General features: G+C 37.0%; 1 protein-coding gene across 4 annotated transcripts in view; it reads right to left on the bottom strand.

The window, feature by feature from the left end:
- arhgef12b (Rho guanine nucleotide exchange factor (GEF) 12b) overlaps positions 1-21,372 on the bottom strand; it is a 107,335-nt gene that overhangs the window by 26,782 nt on the left and 59,181 nt on the right. For all 4 annotated transcript variants that reach the window (XM_073860732.1, XM_073860735.1, XM_073860734.1 and 1 more), the window contains 18 exons: positions 17,428-17,526; positions 17,011-17,060; positions 14,736-14,793; positions 14,442-14,632; positions 12,270-12,383; positions 11,745-11,873; positions 11,534-11,659; positions 11,365-11,457; positions 9,241-9,347; positions 9,057-9,153; positions 8,922-8,964; positions 7,260-7,392; positions 7,036-7,173; positions 5,468-5,500; positions 4,470-4,566; positions 4,275-4,380; positions 2,404-2,610; positions 1,828-1,972 (listed from right to left, as the gene is read on the bottom strand). In XM_073860732.1, the coding sequence (XP_073716833.1) occupies positions 1,828-1,972; positions 2,404-2,610; positions 4,275-4,380; positions 4,470-4,566; positions 5,468-5,500; positions 7,036-7,173; positions 7,260-7,392; positions 8,922-8,964; positions 9,057-9,153; positions 9,241-9,347; positions 11,365-11,457; positions 11,534-11,659; positions 11,745-11,873; positions 12,270-12,383; positions 14,442-14,632; positions 14,736-14,793; positions 17,011-17,060; positions 17,428-17,526 (1,966 nt within the window). The remainder of the gene's footprint in view (positions 1-1,827; positions 1,973-2,403; positions 2,611-4,274; positions 4,381-4,469; positions 4,567-5,467; positions 5,501-7,035; positions 7,174-7,259; positions 7,393-8,921; positions 8,965-9,056; positions 9,154-9,240; positions 9,348-11,364; positions 11,458-11,533; positions 11,660-11,744; positions 11,874-12,269; positions 12,384-14,441; positions 14,633-14,735; positions 14,794-17,010; positions 17,061-17,427; positions 17,527-21,372) is intronic.

Here is a 21,372-nt window from a genome sequence, read left to right as displayed (position 1 = left end):
TTTTTTCTCTCCAGATAGAAGTTGAAATTTTGCTCGTCATAGTACCTAGAGGACGTTTTAGTTCTCATTGCCGAAACGTGAGTTTGTAAATGAATATATTTAAGGTAATAGCATGTTGCGGTAATGATGATTTTTTTTTTATAATGATAATCTAAAAAATGTTAATTATTCTATAGGAAATAGATATTGCGATAGTGGCTGGCGGTTGGTTAATTTTTTTAAAATTGACATGTCAGTCAATTTTAAATGTAGATTTTAGCGGTTACCTTGGTGTCGTCGTCAGATAACAAAGTAAAACAAAATGGAGCCGCTCGCCAAATTGGTTGCGAGACCAGCGGGGTTTCTTTCTTTCTGTCTGACTGCTGCGTGCGGGGCTGCAGACTGCACACACATCAGTGTCGTTTACATTCGGGTCCAGTCGGGTAAAAAATGCCACTAGATTTTTTTATTATAAATTTTCCAAGACCAATTTTCTCATCCTCCGCAACAATTTTCAATCACTGTTTAAAGCCCTCAAGGAACTAAAAAAAAAAAATCTTATTTTTTCTCTCCAGATAGAAGTTGAAATTTTGCTCGTCATAGTACCCTAGACAATGTTTAGTTCTCATTACCGAAACATGAGTTTGTAAATGAATATATTGAATGTAATAGCATGTTGTGGTAATTATGTTTTTTTATAATGATAATCTAAAAAATGTAAATGATTCTATAGGAAATAGATAATGCAATATTGTGTGGCTGGCGGGCGGTTAATTTTTGTTGAGACAGACATGTCAGTCAATTTTAAATGTAGATTTTAGCAGTTACCTTGGTGTCGTCGTCATCAGATAACAAAGTAAAACAAAGAAAGCCGCTCACCAAATTGGTTGCGAGACCAGCGGGGTTTCTTTCTTTCTGTCTGACTGCTGCGTGCGGGGCTGCAGACTGCACACACGTCAGTGTCGTTTACATTCGGGTCCAGTCGGGTAAAAAAATGCTACTAGATTTTTTTATTATAAATATTTCCAAGACCAATTTTCTCATCCTCCGCAACAATTTTCAATCACTGTTTAAAGCCCTCAAGGAACTAACATTTTTTAAAAAATTCTTATTTTTTCTCTCCAGATAGAAGTTGAAATGTTGCTCGTCATAGTACCTAGACAACTTTTTAGTTCTCATTGCCGAAACATGAGTTTGTAATTGGATATATTGAATGTAATAGCATGTTGCGGTAATGATGATTTTTTTATAATGATAATCTAAAAAAATGTAAGTTATTCTATAGGAAATAGATATTGCGATAGTGGCTGGCGGTTGGTTAATTTTTTTTAAATTGACATGTCAGTCAATTTTAAATGTAGATTTTAGCGGTTACCTTGGTGTCGTCGTCGTCAGATAACAAAGTAAAAGAAAATGGAGCCGTTCGCCAAATTGGTTGGGAGACCAGCGGGGTTTCTTTCTTTCTGTCTGACTGCTGCGTGCGGACTGCCACACGTCAGTGTCGTTTACATTCGGGTCAAGTCGGGTAAAAAAAAATGCCACTAGTTTGGGTCGGCCTCAGATCAAAATTTCTCGGGTTTGTCTCGGGCCGGGTCTTTCTTTAAAAAAAATTATTTATGCACGTCGGGTTTGGGTATAAAGTGATTTGGGTCATTTCGGGTCCCGAGAAAACCTCTACCTGGCATAATACATCGTTTTAGTCGTGTGAGCGGATCCGTGTAAACCAGAATCTTTTTGACAGCATTGACGTGAATACGTGAAAGACGCAAACCAATGTTTCAATTTTTCACTACATCGATGTTGTGTAAATGTAACCTAATCTAGTGTTTATTTGGTTTGTATACTCACTTGTCTATCTCAGACTCCTCCTCCTGTAGATGCTCTAAGGTACAGGGGCTGAAGTCAAAATGAGTGGTTACAGGATACGAGTCCTGCAAGTCTGCCGAATTGATGCCAGCTCCCAATCTGGGCAGTGCTGAAGATGGAACTGCAGCTAATTCACAAACACAGAGAGACGGGTAATGTCAAATGAAAAATCTATAGAAATCATTGCTGAGGAGGGCAGTCAATTTAAAGACAAACTCTTTAAACGTCTTGAAAATGGCCATTTTGCGCTTTCATGTTTGGCCCATCAATGTTAGAAAAAAAAACTGGAATAAACTGTGAATTTAAAGGAAAACAGGACAACTTCTAGTCAGAAGCAAATAACTAAGAGAGCATTCCAGGATGCTGAGCTCCGAACAAAGCAAAAACAAAAACATCTAAAAATAACCCAAAGAATCAGCGGAAATATGGAAGGAGGGATTAAGAGAGATGATTCAGGACAGATATCAATAGGGAGGAAGAAAACAGTGGGGAAAAGAGAGGAAACTATTCTACCATTTGAAGAAATGTATGAAAGAAAAACACTTTGAACCCTCTCACCAGTGTCAGACTCCCGATAGTTGCAGTCTATGCCCTGTGCCGCTGGGGCACTGTAAGGAGGTGACATGAGCGGGGCATTGGTGCCATCTGAGCCATCACTGGACTGACTGCCCCGCACTGGAGGGGATGACGCATCTCCCTGCTCCCCTACACCCAACGGCAGCTGAGGCTTCTGGAGACGCTGCCTTAGCTCTGGAACCTTGTTTTCTGCAAAGAGACGAGCGAGTGAGAGAGAGAAAGAAGGAGTTTTTCAGTAAAATACCCATGCTAATGGTTCCCAACATGGTCACAGAGGACATTTCATAAATAGGCTAATATATGTATTTTGTTATAATTCTTCATTAATAAATATCTATTTTGATTATGATTGAGTTTTTGTTTGGCTGGGAGACAGCTGCTTCTCCTCAAAAATGATTTTTTACTACTGATCACTTTAAGTCTGAACTTAAGACATTCTTCTTTAACAAAGCATTCACATAAAAATGTCAAGTAAATGTACTTATCCCGCAATAGTTAGTTTGTCCAGAACAAAGCATTCACATAACTCATCTGGGTAATATACTTATGCCGCAATAGTACGCCTGTCTGGAACGGAGCGGATTTTAAACCAAAATACTGTATGACACTTGCATTACATGCAAACGGCCCCTACGCTAATAGGATTCTGTTTTTCTCTCCCTATCTCGTCCTCGACCCCGAGGACAATGAGACAAACAGACCCAGTTCCTGATGCTGTGAAGGTCATCACACCACTGATCTACTGGCCGTCCTTTAACGTGATGCCCAGCCGATGCCTGACCAACGACCACCGGCTGAACCAGTTTAATCCGCTTGCCCGTTTCATATCCCTATCGTGTTTTTTATATATATATATATATATATATATATATATATATATATATATATATATATATATATATATATATATATATATATATATATATATATATGTACCTCTCTCAATGGTTTTTCTCCTTCTAGGAGTTTTACCACAGGGTTTTTCTCCTAGGGGGTTTTTTCATCCCATGGAGAGTCAGCCAACATTGGCTTAACTTAGCACTTTCCTGTATACGCTACAATATTACTACGCTCACTGTTATTGTTTATACTTAGCCGCTGTATTCTGCTAATTATATTTTCTATTGATTTTTCTGTGTTTTCCCCTACATCTATTCACGTAAAGCTGCTTTGAAACAATTAACAATTGTGAAAAGCGCTATATAAATAAAATTGAAAAATATATTTTCGTATATATTATTAAAGGGGACATTTCACAAGACCCTTTAAGATGTTAAATAAATCTTTGGTGTACACAGAGTGTGTATGTGAAGTTTTATCTCAAAATACCACGCAGATTATTTATTTATTTTATTATAACATGTTAAAATTGCCACCTTGTAGGTTTGAGCAAAAATGTGCCGTTTTTGGGTGTGTCCTTTAAAATGTAAATGAGCTGATAAAATGCACACACTGATCACCATAATTGTGGTTTGTTGTCGCCAGAGTGTGTAAATGAAGTTTTATCTCAAAATACCCCACAGATAATTTATTATAGCATGTTAAAATTGCCACTTTGTATGTGTGGGTGTTCACATTTTTCCCCTAAAGTTTTATTCACTCTTACACAATCGACAGGGTCATTTTCATGTCATTAATCCATTATATTTATCCATTATAAATATTTTTCCCTGTTGAACATAAAGTAAGATATTTGTAATCAAGCAGGAAGTGGAGCACCATTGATTCCACTTGACTTGTTCAATGTTGCTTGAAAAGATTGCTCAAAATATAATTTTTTGTGTTCGGTAGAAGTAAATGATGATTTTGGGGTGAAATATCCCTGTAAATGAGTTTCAAAATCAATCACATACGTAAAAAGGCTTCAGTCCTGCTCGGTCGTCTTGGAAGGAAGACACTAGAAATTCGTTGTTTTTTAGGTTTGTCCTCGCTTCCGTCTTTCTCCGGCTTTATACTCTTCTGTTAGAGGGACAGAAAGACACCAGGTTGCTGTCACTCGTTGCCTACAGTCATTTTAAGTGAGTTAATATATGGCTGAAAATCCTTACCTTTATCTTAGGGAAAAGATTCATTAGCTTGGGCTTGTGCTTCACTTTTACGCCCAACTGCTTCATATACGACAGTATGACAAACTGAATAGTGCTACTGCAAAAGAAAGAAAGAGAAACATTTACCCAGAAAGAGGCTAGTACATTTTCTTTTATTGAATGTTTGTGCATGGATACAAAACAATAAGGGGTGTCCAATCCTGCTCCTGCGCCTGATCCCGCTAATCAAGGACTTACTAGACAAACTAAAAACGTTCAGAAAGGTGATTTGAGGAAAGTTTCAGCTAAACTTTGCAAGACACCGCTCCTCCAGGACAGAGTTTGGACACCTTTGCAATAAGTGACCAAAGATTGTGTATTTGACCAGATCTGTCATGTCCAGCAGGGGGCGCAAGCGCTTCTTACAGGCAACAATACTTAACAGTGCGCAGAATATTGTAGTGACAGCTATTACCCCAGCTGAAGACTTTACAAAGCTGTTCTCACAAACGCTTACAAGCCAAACAGATGACTCGAGCCATGTGTAACTGCATTCAGTGCCAGAGTAAAAATAACCCTCCCGAGCTTCTGACAGAGACTGCACGAGGATCTGCTCTCTCGTGAGCCATCTGGACGGACACATACAGTCCCGGTCCCTGCTGCTGCGGCCCATATGCTGCAGTCACTACACAATACTCTTAAAGACGCAGCTAAAACTGCAACGGACGACTGTTGTTGTGATTTGTAACGGTTTACATTCTTATTATTATACCTAGTCATTCTTATGAAGATATAAAAATGTATGACAACTACTTCACAATAAGTTACAAACAACTGGTGGTACTATGATGGGAAAAAATGCACTTCAAAGACAATAGTAAACCATTGCAAGGTTTTAAAAGCATAATAAAACAATCCAATGGTCTGGATTTGGTGTGATCATTAGATTTAGGGACTGTCCAGCATTTCAGGGGTTAATCTGTAGTCATGTAAGGACAAAAGCAGAGAATTCCCCTTACCACTTATCTTCCTCTGTGGCTTGTGGCGTCAACCTGAAATAAAACACAAGTCACATGGTACTTTCACTTTGACATCCAAACAATATTTAGCAATCAAATTGTGTTACAATATGAGTCAGTGTTTGTCTATGCTTGCATCATTCTACAACTCTGTGGCTTTTGTGTCATTCATTAATGTGTGTATAACTGATAAATAATTAACAGATTTGATGTCAAACAAATGGTCATTTCTACCTAAATAACCTTTCTATAAAGATTTCTGTCAAAATGACATCATTCGTCTTTCAGGAAGCGACCTCTGCAAGAACAAGTAAATGTTTCCTCTTTAAAAAAAATTTTTTTTTATTACAAGCTTAAAGGGATAGTTCACACAAAAATGAAAATAATGTCATTAATGACTCACGCTCATGTCGTTTCAAACTCGTAAGACCTCCGTTCATCTTCAGAACACAGTTTAAGATGTTTTATATTTAGTCCGAGAGCTTCTGACCCTCCATTGAAAATCTACATACGGTATACTGTCCATGTACAGAAAGGTAACAAAAACATCATCAAAGCAGTCCATGTGACATCAGTGGGTCAGTTAGAATGTGTTGAAGCATCGAAAATACATTTTGGTCCAAAAATTACGACTTTATTCAGCATTGTCTTCTCTTCCACGTCTGTTGTGAAGCGCATGCGCGGGACTGGAGTCACGTGACTGCAGTGACGCGGATGACGTGTTATCCTCAGACATGTTTGCAAAGTTTTTTTTTCAAACTTACAGCGTGCGTCTCCCCTGTAAACGAAGCCCGGACGCACAAAAAAAAACAGCTGAGGCGCACCTTATAACACGTCAGCCGCGTCACTGCAGTCACGTGACTTTAGTCTCGTGCATGTGCCTCACAACAGACGCGGAAGAGAAGGCAATGCTGAAGTCAAAATTTTTGGACCAAAATGTATTTATACGCATTCTAACTGACCCACTGATGTCATATGGACTACTTTTATGATGTTTTTATTACCTTTCTGGACATGGACAGTATACCGTATGTAGATTTTCAATGGTGGGTCAGAAGCTCTCGGACTAAATCGAAAACATCTTAAATTGTGTTCCGAAAATGAGGTCTTACGGGTTTGGAACGACATGAGGGTGAGTCATTAATGACATTATTTTCCTTTTTTAAACATACAATATATCAAATTAAAGAACAAACCCTCTGCTTAAAAAAAAAAAATCATCCTATCTTTATTTGTTCTCTTTTATCACCTTTCAAATATGGGTAGGTTTCTTCAAGATAATTGCATTTTTGTAAAGGACTTTTGTTAGAGATCAGATTCAGAGCGATGATCAAAACATACACAGAGTTTGTACTGTTTTTGGTTCAGTGGATTCTTCACTGTTTTATAAATTGGGTAAGAGCGCCAACTGGTGGATAATAACGGAAATATGGATTGCCGTAAAAACTCGTCATTGGCAGGGAAGCGTTTTCCAAATCAAACCATGCCCCAGTGCGATTGTCTCTAACCACTAGACTACGACTGCTCCTTCTCGGTTGGCACTTGGTTGGATATTCATGTACACTTACAGTACTTGCTCTATCATAGAGATGATGTGTTCTGCACAGGATCGCTCTTTTTCCAGAGCCACCCGGTCTCTCATTCTCTCAGTGTCCAGTCGGGTCAGATCCGCTTCAGCCAGTGTCAGACCCATACTTCGCTTGTGCCTGAAAAACACAATAGCACACATAGAAGAACATTTTGGAGAATAAAAGTCTACACTACTGTTTGTTTTCTGTAGTGAGTTTCTCACCTGAAATCTTCAAGATGTTTCTGAATGTCAGGGAGAAGCGTGTCCTGCAGCCGCTGGACGTACTCTCTATAGACGTCCTCCGAGATGGGCTCCGGCCTTTTCCGCTCTGTGTTATTTGAGTGTGCGGTCCGCTCTGCAGTCACACACACGCATGCATAAGTAAATATACCAACATCATGTTACCCAAACTGGGCATATTTGATCCTGGGATTGATCTCGGGATGGGAGGTACAATGCCGACGTGTGCTGTAGTGTGGATGCTATCATTGCAGTGACATGGTTATTGTTCAATGATTTGACCGGGGGTTAAAAAATGGATATAAGACTATCCGGGTGATTCTCACGAAACCATTGAAACACCACGGCACTAATGATTTTAGCTTTAAAATGTGTAATATAGTAACATTAAAAAGCATCAGAATTAACACAATACTGTGTTCTACCTTGCACAATGTGTGATTTCAACATAAGAATTTATAATTGTAAATTTTATCTCATTTTCTGCTGAAATTCTCATTACGGCAATGTGTCCGGCTGTGTTTGAACATGCGTTATGTTGTAATTTAATCAAATTAACACACAAAAATATTAAGAAAAAAAATAAATGGATGTTTTGCTAGACTACTTTAGATGACAGAAAAAATATTTACTGAATATTCATCTATAATAATAATGAAGAAAAATTAGGAAAATGATGTGTCCATGCCTGATGTTCTCATCCTCAGCAACACTTTTTGAGAACAGTTTAAGTACACGTACAGAATTTTAATAAAGTTTGATTTACGACATTTTGATTATCATTACCGCAACAGATGCTTATTAAATGTTAATTTAATTAATAGAAGCATAATACTTTGATTTTAAATGCATGTGCAGAATCTCCAAATTATGTTCTTTCAGGTTTGTCATTTTGAAAATATGTCAGTGATGATGTTTTCTGACTGTTGCGGTAATGACTAATTTTTTAAATTATGTTACAAAAAGTGTTAAATGATAAGTAAAAGTTTTTAAATTAATGTTCCCATTAACTCCAGACTTTGTTTTTCTATGTCTGGTGGGAAAAAAAGTAAATTTAAGCAATTTTTTTTAAGAAGTTTTCGTGAGAATCACCCATCCGTGCTTAAGCTGAAATCGTTCACCAGCTTAACAGAACGACATTAGATGAGCTAAATTTGAAAAAAAAAAGGCACAAGCATGGTTTTTTGACAAAGAAAATGCAGATCATTTGCGAACTTAAGACACTGCGAAAAACATTTCACCAAGTACACAATTACATTAAAAGTACACAGCACACCCTGATGTCATGAGTCTTTATGGGATCTTTACAGGATGTGTGTGAATGCACGCACAGATTCCAGAAAATCGGCAATGAACCAAAATCAGACAATCCAGGGATAAATCCCAGGACATATTATCAATGCATTTCAGAAACCTATGTGAAAGGAGCTAAAGTTAATATAAACAAATGTGTATAAAAGAACACATTTCGTAAACCCTTTAGGATAGGATTGGGCTTATAAGTAGGGACAGGTTTGGACAATGATTTGTTAACAGGATCAACAAAGAATAGATATTAGATTATACAAAGTAAAAACCAATACTGACTCATCAACCAATAAAAAGTAATTTGGGGAGAAGTTCTATTTAGAAGTCTAAGCTTACCCAGGTCAGCTATGATGGATTCAGGTACTGTCACTTTTAAACTCTGTTAAACACATAAAAAAAACATGGAGCTCTTAGACACCGCACCAAAATCCAACAGGTTGAAGAAGCTGAGAAGTTAGTAAGGTTCCTCACAGCATTTTTTTCTATAATGAAGGTCTCCATGAGGATACGCCGTGTCTCTTTGGAGCTGCTCTGCTTGTAAAGTTCAGCGTAGAGGTAGCACAACAGCAATGTGAGAAGATGAAATCAGAACTGGATGTAAGAGGTATTATTAAACATTTTTTTAGGTTATTTATGGGTGATCGGTCTCACCAGCGGTGCAGGGTCAAACTGAGAGACCACATGATGAATAAAAGCTGCCAGGTGAGCAGGCCGAGACTTCAGCAGCTCTATGCTCTGAAAACAGCTGCACTGGCCATTCATCTAGAAAGATAATAATCGATTATGAAATTAGTTTTCAATGAATTTCATTATTGATTAGTTGGTCGTCACATTATCACGCACCATGGTCGGACATACAGCGCAATACAGCGCAAGTTGCGTGTTCAGAGTCAGGAACTTTTTCATCATACAATGCGAGTATTTTTATCAGGAGCTTCACAAATAATTTTGATTTTCTTTCAATGTCTGAATTTGAAGATTAAAATGAGTTTATTAATCTGTGGCTAAATTTATTCACCTGCTCATCCCTGTAGACTCAATAAGTTTATATGTTTATTTATATTTTGACATGTAAAAATTTTTTACTATTTAAAAGCTGCACAAACTTTTTTATTTAAGGCTTAAAGTATCAAAATCAAAAAGATTATATTAGTAAAACTCTAGTAGTGTGTGGCTTTTGCACTTTTAAAAGTACACTTCTACAAGTAAACACCCTAATTTAGTGCCTTTATTTAGCTATATGTGAAAAATCTTATTGAGTAATTTTTTTATGGTTTTTATCCGATTAGTCGATTAATCGAACAATAATTGTCAGATTAATCGATTATGAAATTAGTTGTCAATGAATTTCAGTACCAATTAGTTGGTCGTCACATGCTTCCGCACCACTGTCGGACATACATGTGTCATACACGCATCCGCTTCATACAGCGCAAGCTGTGTGCTCAAAGTCGGGAACTTTTTCTTTATACAATGCAAGTTGCATGTTTATCAGGCGCTTCACGAATGTTAATTCTTATTCAAGGTCTGAAGTTAAGAGAATAAAATGAGTTTATTAATCTGTGGCTAAATTTATTCAACAGCACTTCTCTGAATACTCAATACGTTTAGTTTATTTATATTTTGACATTTAAAAATATTTTACTAATTAAAAGCTGCACAAACTCTTTTTTTAAGGCTTAATTTTATTTACTCAATATTCTACTATGTTCTTTCCTCAACGAATTAATACATACCTATCTTTTTCAATGCTTGCACTTTTAATCTTTGTACAGCGCCTCATAAATGTGTTAGCATTTAGCCTAGCCCCATTCATTCCTTAGGATCCAAACAGGGATGAATTTAGAAGCCACCAAACACTTCCATGTTTTCCCTATTTAAAGACTGTTACATGAGTAGTTACATGAGTAAGTATGGTGGCACAAAATAAAACTTTTGGTTTGGAACCATAGGAAAAATGGGGCTAGACTAAATGCTAACACATTTAAGAAGTGCTGTACAAAGATTAAAAGTGCAAGCATTGACAAAAGAAAGGTATGTATTAATTAATCTAAGTTAATGTAAGAAAATAGTAAAACATTGAAAAACGGTGGTGTTTTCCTTTAAGATATCAAAAAGATTATATTAGCAAAACTCTAGTAGTGTGTGGCTTTTGCACGTTTAAAAGTACACTTCTACACGTGAATACCATAATTTACTGCCTTATTAAGTGCTATAATAAATGAAATTTATCCGATTAGTTGATTATTCGAAAATAATCGCCCGATTAATCGATTATGAAAATAAACTATGCAGGCCTAGATTTTACAACAGTGTAATAATTCTCAATGGTGATGATGCCCATTTCATAATTTATGGTTAAAAGGAATACTCAAAGTAGATATCTGAGCATAGAGAAGCAGCGCTGTTATGCAACAGGTTATGCAATGCAAAGAGCAACTGTTGTAGAGGTCATTAAAGGTAAACATCACAAGTAATCAATTTCAAGGGCAAGTAAATGTCTCCTCTAATCAGTTTTATTATGTTCTGTTCAATTCAATAGGTGACCATCTTAAAAAGTCAACCCTGTTACCATTGTTATGTAGCAAACAATTTATTATTTAAAAGTGAATACCTGTAAAAACGTTGTCTAATGAGCACCTTGTACTCATTTAATGATTAGCGCAAATCAAAAGATGGCAAAATGAATTTTAAATCAACTCTGTTATGTTTCAAGGCACCAATTTGACACCAGTTTTGGTGTTTGTAACAGCATGAGAGAGACACAGTTCACCCCTACCTGTTCATGCTCTGTGTCAAAGTCATCATCCTCAGCACCGATGATCTGAGGGGGCAGACGCAAGCAGGGGCTTCCCACATTTGACTGAGAGTCCTAAACGTGAGTTTAACAATTCATGCATTAAAATTAAAAACTAGAAATAAAGCAACAAGGTGAAGAGGTCACTCACTAAGTCAGTCGTGTCTTCAGCATCTGGTGAAGGGCAGGAGTTGAGGCTGTCGCGAGGTGTGGTCTTTGGGCTGTGGCCGGGGGTTTCTCTTTGGCATGGGCTCTCTGGGAATGGACTAGGAGTGACCTGCATGGATAATATAGGAACGCTTGAACACAATAAAGAAAACACAGATCATAGAAAATATAGAGGGTAAAGGTGGTGTACTGACAGGGGTTGTTGTGCTGTTGGTCCAGGATGACTCCGTTCCAGGATCGCCGTGCCAGGAAGGGGGTCGTTCCAAATCTCCCCCTCCATCCTCTAGCACTCCTTCACCTGGTCTTGGAGATAAGGAGCCATCCTACAAAATGAACACAGAAACTCTATTAAGACATGCATTGTTTTGTTCATTTCTGCTTTTGACTGTAACATATGAATAGATTACCCAGAATACTATTTGTGACACAACAGAATGGCTCCTCCCTTTTTTGAAATAGCCAATAGCGTTTGATTTATCTTTGGAAACTGATGAGAACTTGAACTTGAAGTGCAGAATGATGTCATAAAAATCATTGAGCCATATTGGACATACAGTATATGTCCTAAACCCAAATATCGTCAATATTTACATTCGTTATAGATTTCCTGAATAGTTAATATCCTAAAATAATTAATAGATATAGATAAACGAATAGTTCTTAGATATAGTTTATAGCTATACTGAATAAATTAAAAAAGCAGCAGTGTGTCGGTGTACCTGTCCAGCGGTTTTGTTGAGATGCTCCGGGAGCTGTGGGATGTGCTTCTTGTTTTCCTGGATTTCCTTCAGTAGTTTAGCTGTAGGGTTCCTGCTGTAATCCTCCGTCATTGCCTTTAATTCACACAGCACACAGATTCTGATTAAAAAATCGTTCGGATTATTCACTTACTTCTTCTGCTATAGAGGATGTGAGATTCTGCCAAAGTGTCACGTGGTTCATACATGTGCACTTTTATATGTATGAGCTCAGTGCAGTCTTGACCACAAATGTGTCAGTCGATATTAATAGTGTCACTTCTGCAAATTATTCAAACAATACTTTCCCATGAGTCATGGTAATAAATATACTGTATAAGTTTTATGCTTTAAAAAAAAATGACATTATTTTCTGAGGTTTCAGAATACTCCTTTACATCACACAAGGTCTAAAGATCTCGTTCCTTAATACAGATGTTCATCCTCTAACCAAACAGTTACTGTCCTCATGCCATAAAGTAAAACACAGAATTATTTATGGCAGTAAAAAGCTGGCAAAGGCTGGATATTAGGGATGTGCATGTATGTAGGGGTGTAACGATTAACCGTGCAAATGCGCGTTTTCCCAATGAATAAATGAATTTTAATAAATTACGGTAAAATCCCAGCACATCCCAAAGCCAGGGGGCGCTCTCATGCCATAAATTCCTTTGTGCCACAGAAGAAGTAGTATTACGAAAGCTATTTCAGGAAATGTCTACAGGAATATTTATATCACTGTTCTTCAAATTGTTTCAGGTATTTTCATGATAATAAAGAATATTTTGAATGATTTTGTTTAGCGAGTGTTCCTTTTTTAAATGCACGTTATAAACGACTCTGACTCATAATAATTTTAGATTGATAAGGACTTCCTATTGACCAAACGGCATAGTAAACGCACAATCTGTGCATGAAACACATAATCGCAGCCTTGCGATTCAGATTCGGTTTCAGACAGGCATTTTTAATGGGACACATGATTAATCGTTACATCCCTACATGTATGTAATTTTTTCAGTTCGATTAATTCATAGGTCTGAAAAACGAGTACTCGATTAACTGGGGCGGGGCAATCAAAGGGAGGGGCGTACACAATGATAAAAATAAAATATTTAATTAATTTATTTAATTTTTATATATTTAACTTAATTTTGAAGAAACTATGACAGAAAAATTAAAACACATTAGATTTTTGATGAATTAAATGTTCGAACTGTGGGTTCACACCAACCGCGTTTAAGGCAGCAAATTCGCGTCTAGTTTGCCGCTTGAAAATTTTAAGTTTACTCGCTTCATTCGGACGTGAAAACCGCGCGTGAAATTCTGGTCATCGAGAAATTTAAGTGGAAATTTGCGACATGGGATGGGCTTCCGCTCGCTTCCTGTAATCACGTCACTACTATAGCAAGCTCCTGATTGGTTAACGCAGCACGTTTTTCAACTCGCGCGTTTCCCGCGGCAAAGCTCAATTTGCGTCATTCGCGCGAACTAGACGCGCAAATGCGGTGGAATCGCGTCTACCGTGCCTTGGTAAACGCCTCATTCGTGCCGCGAGACCTCCAGACGCGCATAAACGCGTCTTCACATTGACTTAACATTTAAATCACTCACGCTTGATGCCTCTACCGCGGCTGGGGTGAACGCAGCATAACAGGAATAGCTGCGTGATGAAGTGAAACTAAAGGGTTAATAAACACAAACTAAAGCGATTTCTATATGACGCACTCTACATATAATTAAGCCTTATATACAACATAAATGTATTATACAACATGCATCTATCTGCACAAAATGCAAGTGCGCATTTTGAATCATGCATGGTACTGATGTCAGCTTACGTCGACGTCAAACACGCACCCTGTCTTTACAACCACAGGCGCTTGTAATGTTAAGCAGATATCCAAATGCCGCCATAACAACAAAAAATAAATACACCCACACGGTCATCGTTTTCGTGATCAATCGTCAATGCCACATTCTAATACTTGGTCAATCGATTACTCATGCTCGTCCGTACTGGATATGAAGTACAAATTCAGGCACACATTAGGTGCTTGTGTTTAGAAGGTAAACCTTTGTTAAGGGCCCAACAAGTGAGTGATTTGAGTCATGCCAGGCTTGTTTACTGGTGATCTGCGATTAATCTCTTACCCATACAGACGGGACGGCTTTGCGCTCTGATGGGCTGGGGGATGAAGAGGAACGATCTGGGCCAGTGGGTCCTGGGGAATGAGGGGAGTTGAGCGAGGAGAGAGACCCCTCTTCCCCTTCACCGTCCGACAGGGAGATCTGAGGCAGCCCTGGCGGTCTCCCCAACACCGTCAGAGCCACATAGGAACCCGCTGTAAACAAACACCAGACATGCTTATAGGATGTTTGTACATCGAATACACCGACAGGTCTAATACATAATCAAATAATGAAAGTAAAGGATACGCTACTTACATTTTATAAGCTTTACAACTTCTACATGATTTGAATGTGTTACTAATGTCCCGTTGACCTGTATATGAAAAACAAACCATGTTTAACATAGGATTAAAATTCATAGAAAATATCCAACATTGTGCTGCATGTATGTACATGTTAATATTTGTGTAAATATGCTATAATATACTAAAAATGAGGGATGCTCCGTATGCACATATCTCTGTAAAGGCAAAGAGAGAAATCCAAATCTGCACGTCGCACGAGCAACGGGTTATAAAATTGCTAGCAGTACGTAAAAATTTTCTCCAATTGCAGCCGCATTCAAGAGCCTATGATGACAAAAGTAAACAGAAGGATCGTTCATGAGATCTGCAAATTTAGCGAATACTGATCAAGTAATTTAAAGGTGCAGTGTGTACATTTTTGTGGTATCTAGTGGTGAGGTTGCGCATTGCAACCAACGGCTTAGTCCACTGCTCACCCCTCGCTTTTGAAACGCATAGAGAAGTTACATTAGCCGCCACCGGACAAACATGTCATCGTCGGAGACAACTTTGTCCGTTAAGGGCTTCTGTAGAAACGTAGCGGCACAAAATGGCGACTTCTATGTAAGGGGACCCTCGGTGTATGTAGATAAAAACGTCTCTTTCTAAGGTAATAAAAACATAATGGTGCATTATGAAAGGTCTTTATACACCCCTGATAATATAGTTTTGTATACTATTTTGCATTTCTGTCAAGATCCTTCTAAAAATTACACACTGCACCTTTAATGCCATTATCGTCCGATACCGATCTGCAGCCGATCGATCGAAACATCCCTACTAAAAATGTATAATGATCTTTAAAAACTTTAAAGCTCCCTTGTGATGTCAGAAGGGGATAATACCGCCCCTTAATCTGCACTATCCAAATACGGTGCTGCCATTTAGTGCAGATATCAGCTCATTTGCATTTAAAAGGACACACCTTTAAGCTCACACCTACAAAGTGGCAATTTTAACATTTTATAATAAATTATCTGTGTGGTATTTTGAGCTAAATCTTCAAGTACGTACTCCGGGGAGACCAAAGATTTGACATCTTAAAAAAGTCTTCCCATAAAGGTTAAGAGAATATTCAGAGCGCGCAAAAACAACTTTCATCTGTGTGTCAATCACATGTTGCAATGGAAGCAAACTAAGATGTAAATAGAAAAGTTGTATATAGTGTGCACATTTTACATAGTACTGATGAAGATGATGAAGAATAGCAAAAACCTTGCCAAAACATTTTTTCATTTAGCTTGCTTATGATAAATTAAATGAAACTGCTTAACATGTATTTGATTTTATATTATAAAAACATTTTAATAAAGCGATATATACAGCAATATTCCTCTATTCATCCAGCAAGTGGCAGATTAAAGACCAGAGACATCATGTTGACATCAGGTGAGTCTGTCTGGAGATGTCTGTGTATTGTTGCCCAAGGGCTTAAAGATACAAACCCTTTTAATATTTCATAAGGTTGGTCAGACAGGCTGCACAGCTTTATTTCACACATTTAAACATCTGAGCTTTGTTATGGTGGAATCTGTGATAAGGGCTGTCACGATTATGACATTTTGCTGACGGTTAATTTCCTAATAAATTGTGACGATTAATTGCATGTTTTGTTCCTTTGACGTTTAATATTCATACTTTTTTTGTTCATTAAATAATTTTCACATATTGTTGTAATTATTTAAATTAAATATTTTGCAAGGTTTACCTGGGAGTAAAAATAAATACAACACACATTTAAAAGTAATTATTTAATGAATATATCTTTCAAAAACTGAAAATTCTTAATAAGAAATATATTAACTGACAATAAAAACGCAATCAAAATAAACTGACTACACCAGAACAGGCCTTAAATGGTAGCCAATCCTACTATGGTCATATTAGTACTGGACCACATGTCTGTAGTGGCTGCAAAAAAATCAATTCCTTACAGATCCTTGAGAATAGCATCCTTCACTTCCCTAAATTTGGAATTGCTGTTTTGGAAATGTATGTTTTACCTGCCAGTTCATGCTGCTTATCAAAGTTTTTCCAATGTATTGAATGGCTTTGCAATGTATCGCGGTCAATTAAGGAACGCCATCTGATACTGTCGTGTTTATACAGGCGCTGCAGCTCCCCCTTGTGTTTTTAGAGATATGTGCAATCATTGCGGTGATCTGAAATCATCGCGATGAGGTCAAACAATTGCGATAAGATGATTATTTAATCTTTGTGACAGCCCCATCTGTGATGTTCATTACCTTTATGATCCGGTCACCAGTCTGAACCCCAGCGCGCATGGCAGCTCCATCTACATGAGAAAAACAAAATATCGGGACGAAAAATAAAAGTATAAACTTAATAGTTGTTTATGGTGCCTAGATGTACAACATCATAGTTTTTTCTATAGTACTATGAATACCAATTCTTTTAGTAATATGAATAATCCTAATATGGTAATCATTCAGTATCATAGTATAAGTACCATGGCAAAACCATCTGACATCACTGCTGTATCACAATACAGTAAAGTACTCGCACATTATGTTATGTTAATAATACTGCACTGCGGTATTACGTAACCGCTTAATAATAGTTTAGTAAGTCAATTGTCAATCACAAGAATGATGTATGCAAGTGCATGCCAACAATAGAAATTGTGCCTGTGTATTTCATACCCTCTTTCACAAGCTGAACAAACACAGGGTTATCTCCGCTGACTGTCAGCCCAAAGCCATTCTCATCTTTCTGGATGATAACACAACGCTGCACAAGCCCTGTGGGACAGAGAGAGAGAGAGAGAGTTAGGGATGAAGGAATGGAAGGAGTGCGCAGGAGAAAGGATAAGGACTCCGTAAGCACCACTCAGGAGGCTGGATATATATAGTGTGTTATTTCTAGTCACACAAAGTGGATGTGTATGTGAACCCACAAAAACTGATTTCCTAAAAGGCCTTGGGCATGCCATGAGTCACGCCATGAGTTCTGAAATGAGTTTCTTTTTCTGCTCAAAAGCATGTTTATGACCTCATAGGAAGTCTGTGTAAGAAAACTGAAAATAAAAGGCTTTTTGTAACCAAGAGACCAACTGAAGCAAACACTGATCACCATAATGGTTGGTTTTGATAAAATAATTGTGGGTGCAAAAGTGATGTTTACTGCTATCTAGGTTATCTAGGACAGTGGTTCTCAAACTTTTTCAGCGTGCAGCCCCTTTTGTGTACGGTGGATTCCTTCACGGCCCCCCCAAAGAAAATTTATGACAAAAAACAGTTCTAAAACTTCACATTTTAATTAAACAAAACATTAAATTATACAAAGTAGTGCTGCCTTGTTTTTTCAGGTTTAATTTCACAGAATTCATGATAAATTCATGTATTTTATAAAACTGGGGCCCCCCTGGCACCATCTCGCGGCCCCCCTGGGGGCCCTGGACCCCAGTTTGAGAACCACTGATCTAGGAACTCACTTCCAAGTGTAAGTATGTTTGTTACGAAGAGAGATTTTTGTTAGTATCAAAGTGAACATAAAACTGTAGGCTCCAGTTTATCAGCTTCACAAAATAAAATGTAGGGCGGGTGTTGACTTCACCAATCAGGACCTGATTGGATGATGAAAATCTCTCTCTATATAATAAGTAATTGAAGAACGCATAGTGAGATTAGCCAAAAAGAAAAGTAAGTAAATTACATTTATTTCGATTAAGTAATTTGAAGTCAAACCCTTTCTATAAAAAAACAATAAAAAAATTTGCTATGACAAAGAACAAGTACACTACGTACACTACTTTATAGTAAACGTGTAGTAAACAAGTTTACTGTAAAAACACCATTGTTAAAATATAGTTAGGGCTGTTGACATTATAACGATAACGTTAACTATAACGAAAACTACATTAGCGTCCACATCACCGGATGATAATGATACATTTATGCTAATTCGCTCATGTGCGCGGCACTCGCGCAAATCACTTGCCTTTAATGGCATTAACTATTTCTTGTAGTAAAAACTTTTTTGCAATTGTTTTCATGTCACTGAATATGTAAATATGGTGTTCTTGTTGCATTTACACAGCGGGTAACCAGCAGATAGCCTCAACACGCTGCGTCTGCGTAACTCTAAACAGTAAATCTAATAGTTTGTGTAATCTAATCTTACATTTTGGCGTAGTCAATGTAGTAGAAAAAAAGCATTACGTAGTCAATTTCACAGCAACTGCATCAGCGCTGGATACCCGAGATAATTTTATGTTATGGACCTTAGCAATGAGCTTCTCCCCTGCCATTTCAAGTGGGCGTGCACTTAAAGTTCAAATAGATTTGATTGGCTGTCAACGGTTTATTGTTAATCAGGTGTGGGAAAAATGCGGTAACGTTCATTGCATATTTATCGTTATAGTTGTGCTGTGAACTCCGCTATTCTCTTTAATATAAAATGATTTTTAAACTAAATTAAAAAAACAAATTTTTTGTAGTTATAATTATCGTAATAATGTGAATGACCCTTAAGACCATGGTATTTCTGTGGTTGTTACAAATAAAACCAAAAACTGTTAACTGTATGTTACATAATTCATTTTTATAAGGGAATTGTTATGCTGCAAACACATCAAACGTGAAGCATCGCGCTCTTCAGATTACTCGCAGGATTTAACTTCATACCATATCAGTTGAATATTTTACATTTGCGCAAAGATGCGTTTGAGGCGAATAGCGCATTTTCACTGCAATCGCGCAACCCAACGTGTGTCATTCACATCGCCCCCACGCGAGTTCGCGTCTTTGCATTCACTTTGTATGTAATCTACTCGCGCAAATCGATGAATTCGCCTTTGGTTTGTACGCCCCATTAGAAGAGCACTACATCATATAACATTACTGTGTTAACTTGCATATTAACACAATCATCTTCATCTATCAGCAAACTATCACCAAAAGTTCTCTCTTAGGCCTGTATAATTCTGTGACTGCAACACGTTTTTATACTTAATATTTGCACATGATTATTAAGAAACACAGATCTAGCTTTGTCCATGTTATTTGTTGCAGATGTCACACTTTTATGTGCACGTGCTCCCAGATTTATCATAAGTTTAAGGACAAAAGAATTATAAGACGCATCTTGGTACGAACAAAACCTGATCGTATTGGTTTGGTTTTATCAACTCGAAAGAAATTCTGTAAACCTGATTTTGTTTAACCATCTTCATGGTAGCTCATAAGCTATTTAAATGTTATGGCTACATGGGTGATTCTCACAAAACCATTGAAACACCACGGCGCTAATGAGTGTAGCTTTAAAATGTGTAATATAGTAAAATTAAAAAGCATCAGAATTAACACAATACTGTGTTCTACCTTGCACAATGTGTGATTTCAACATAAGAATTTATAATTGGAAATTTTATCTCATTTTCTGCTGAAATTCTCATTACCGCAATGTGTCCGGCTGTGTTTAAACATGCGTTATGTTGTAATTTAATCAAATTAATATTAAGAAAATAAATGGATGTTTTGCTAGACTACTTTAGATGACAGAAAAAATATTTACTGAATATTCATGTATAATAATAATGAAGAAAAATTAGGAAAATGATGTGTCCATGCCTGATGTTCTCATCCTCCGCAACACTTTTTGAGAACAGTTTAAGCACACATACAGAATTTTAATAAAGTTTGATTTGGAGTGACCAAGCACATGGACCAGTTACTTCAAGATGGCTACCAGGTAAGATCATTTTTTTACAGTTAATTTGAAATATTGTCTTGTCAGAATGCTTACACGACATTTTGATTATCATTACCGCAACAGATGCTTATTAAATGTTAATTTAATTAATAGAAGCATAACACTTTGATTTTAAATGCATGTGCAGAATCTCCAAATTATGTTCTTTCAGGTTTGTCATGTCATTTTGAAAATATGTCAGTGTTGATGTTTTCTGACTGTTGCGGTAATGAGATTTTTTAGGACTAATTTTTTAAATTATGTTACAAAAAGTGTTAAATGATAAGTAAAAGTTTTTAAATTAATGTTCCCATTTACTCCAGACTTTGTTTTTCAATGAAAAAAAGTAAATTTATGCAATTTTTAAATTTTCATGCTTGACATTTTTAAAACCAAGTTTTCGTGAGAATCACCCACATAGCAATGGGTAAGGATGCACTATTACTCACAAAAACACTTATTTGTCTTTAAAAACCACACAATATTTTTAGACTAATTAAATGGCTGATAGGTTAGCACTTTTCAAATAACTACATTGTAGTTAAAACACTGAAGTTAAGACATCTTTGCTTTGCAAGTCAATACAACCTACTATTTTAAGTTTTGACCTGTGATAAGTTGTTGACATAACTTTAAAATGTTAAAGGTTGAAATGTTTAGGTAACAAAATACATGTTGATTCGACTTTTTTACAGTGTAAGCAAAGATAGCTAAATGTCTTAAACAAAGGTAAATTAAAAGTAGAATCAAGCTATTTGCTGACAATGTGCAAACTGCTAACTAAAACCAACTCCCAGTGGACAAAGAGAAAGAGGTTAGTGGAGGGTCACCAGTTGGTAAACTTTGATAATATTGCACGTGTACAAATGTTACCACCCAAAAACAAATTTATGTAC

The sequence above is a fragment of the Misgurnus anguillicaudatus genome, chromosome 22 (genome assembly GCF_027580225.2).
Source record: "Misgurnus anguillicaudatus chromosome 22, ASM2758022v2, whole genome shotgun sequence".
NCBI lineage: Eukaryota > Metazoa > Chordata > Actinopteri > Cypriniformes > Cobitidae > Misgurnus > Misgurnus anguillicaudatus.
This window is presented reverse-complemented; position numbering and strand designations above follow the sequence as displayed.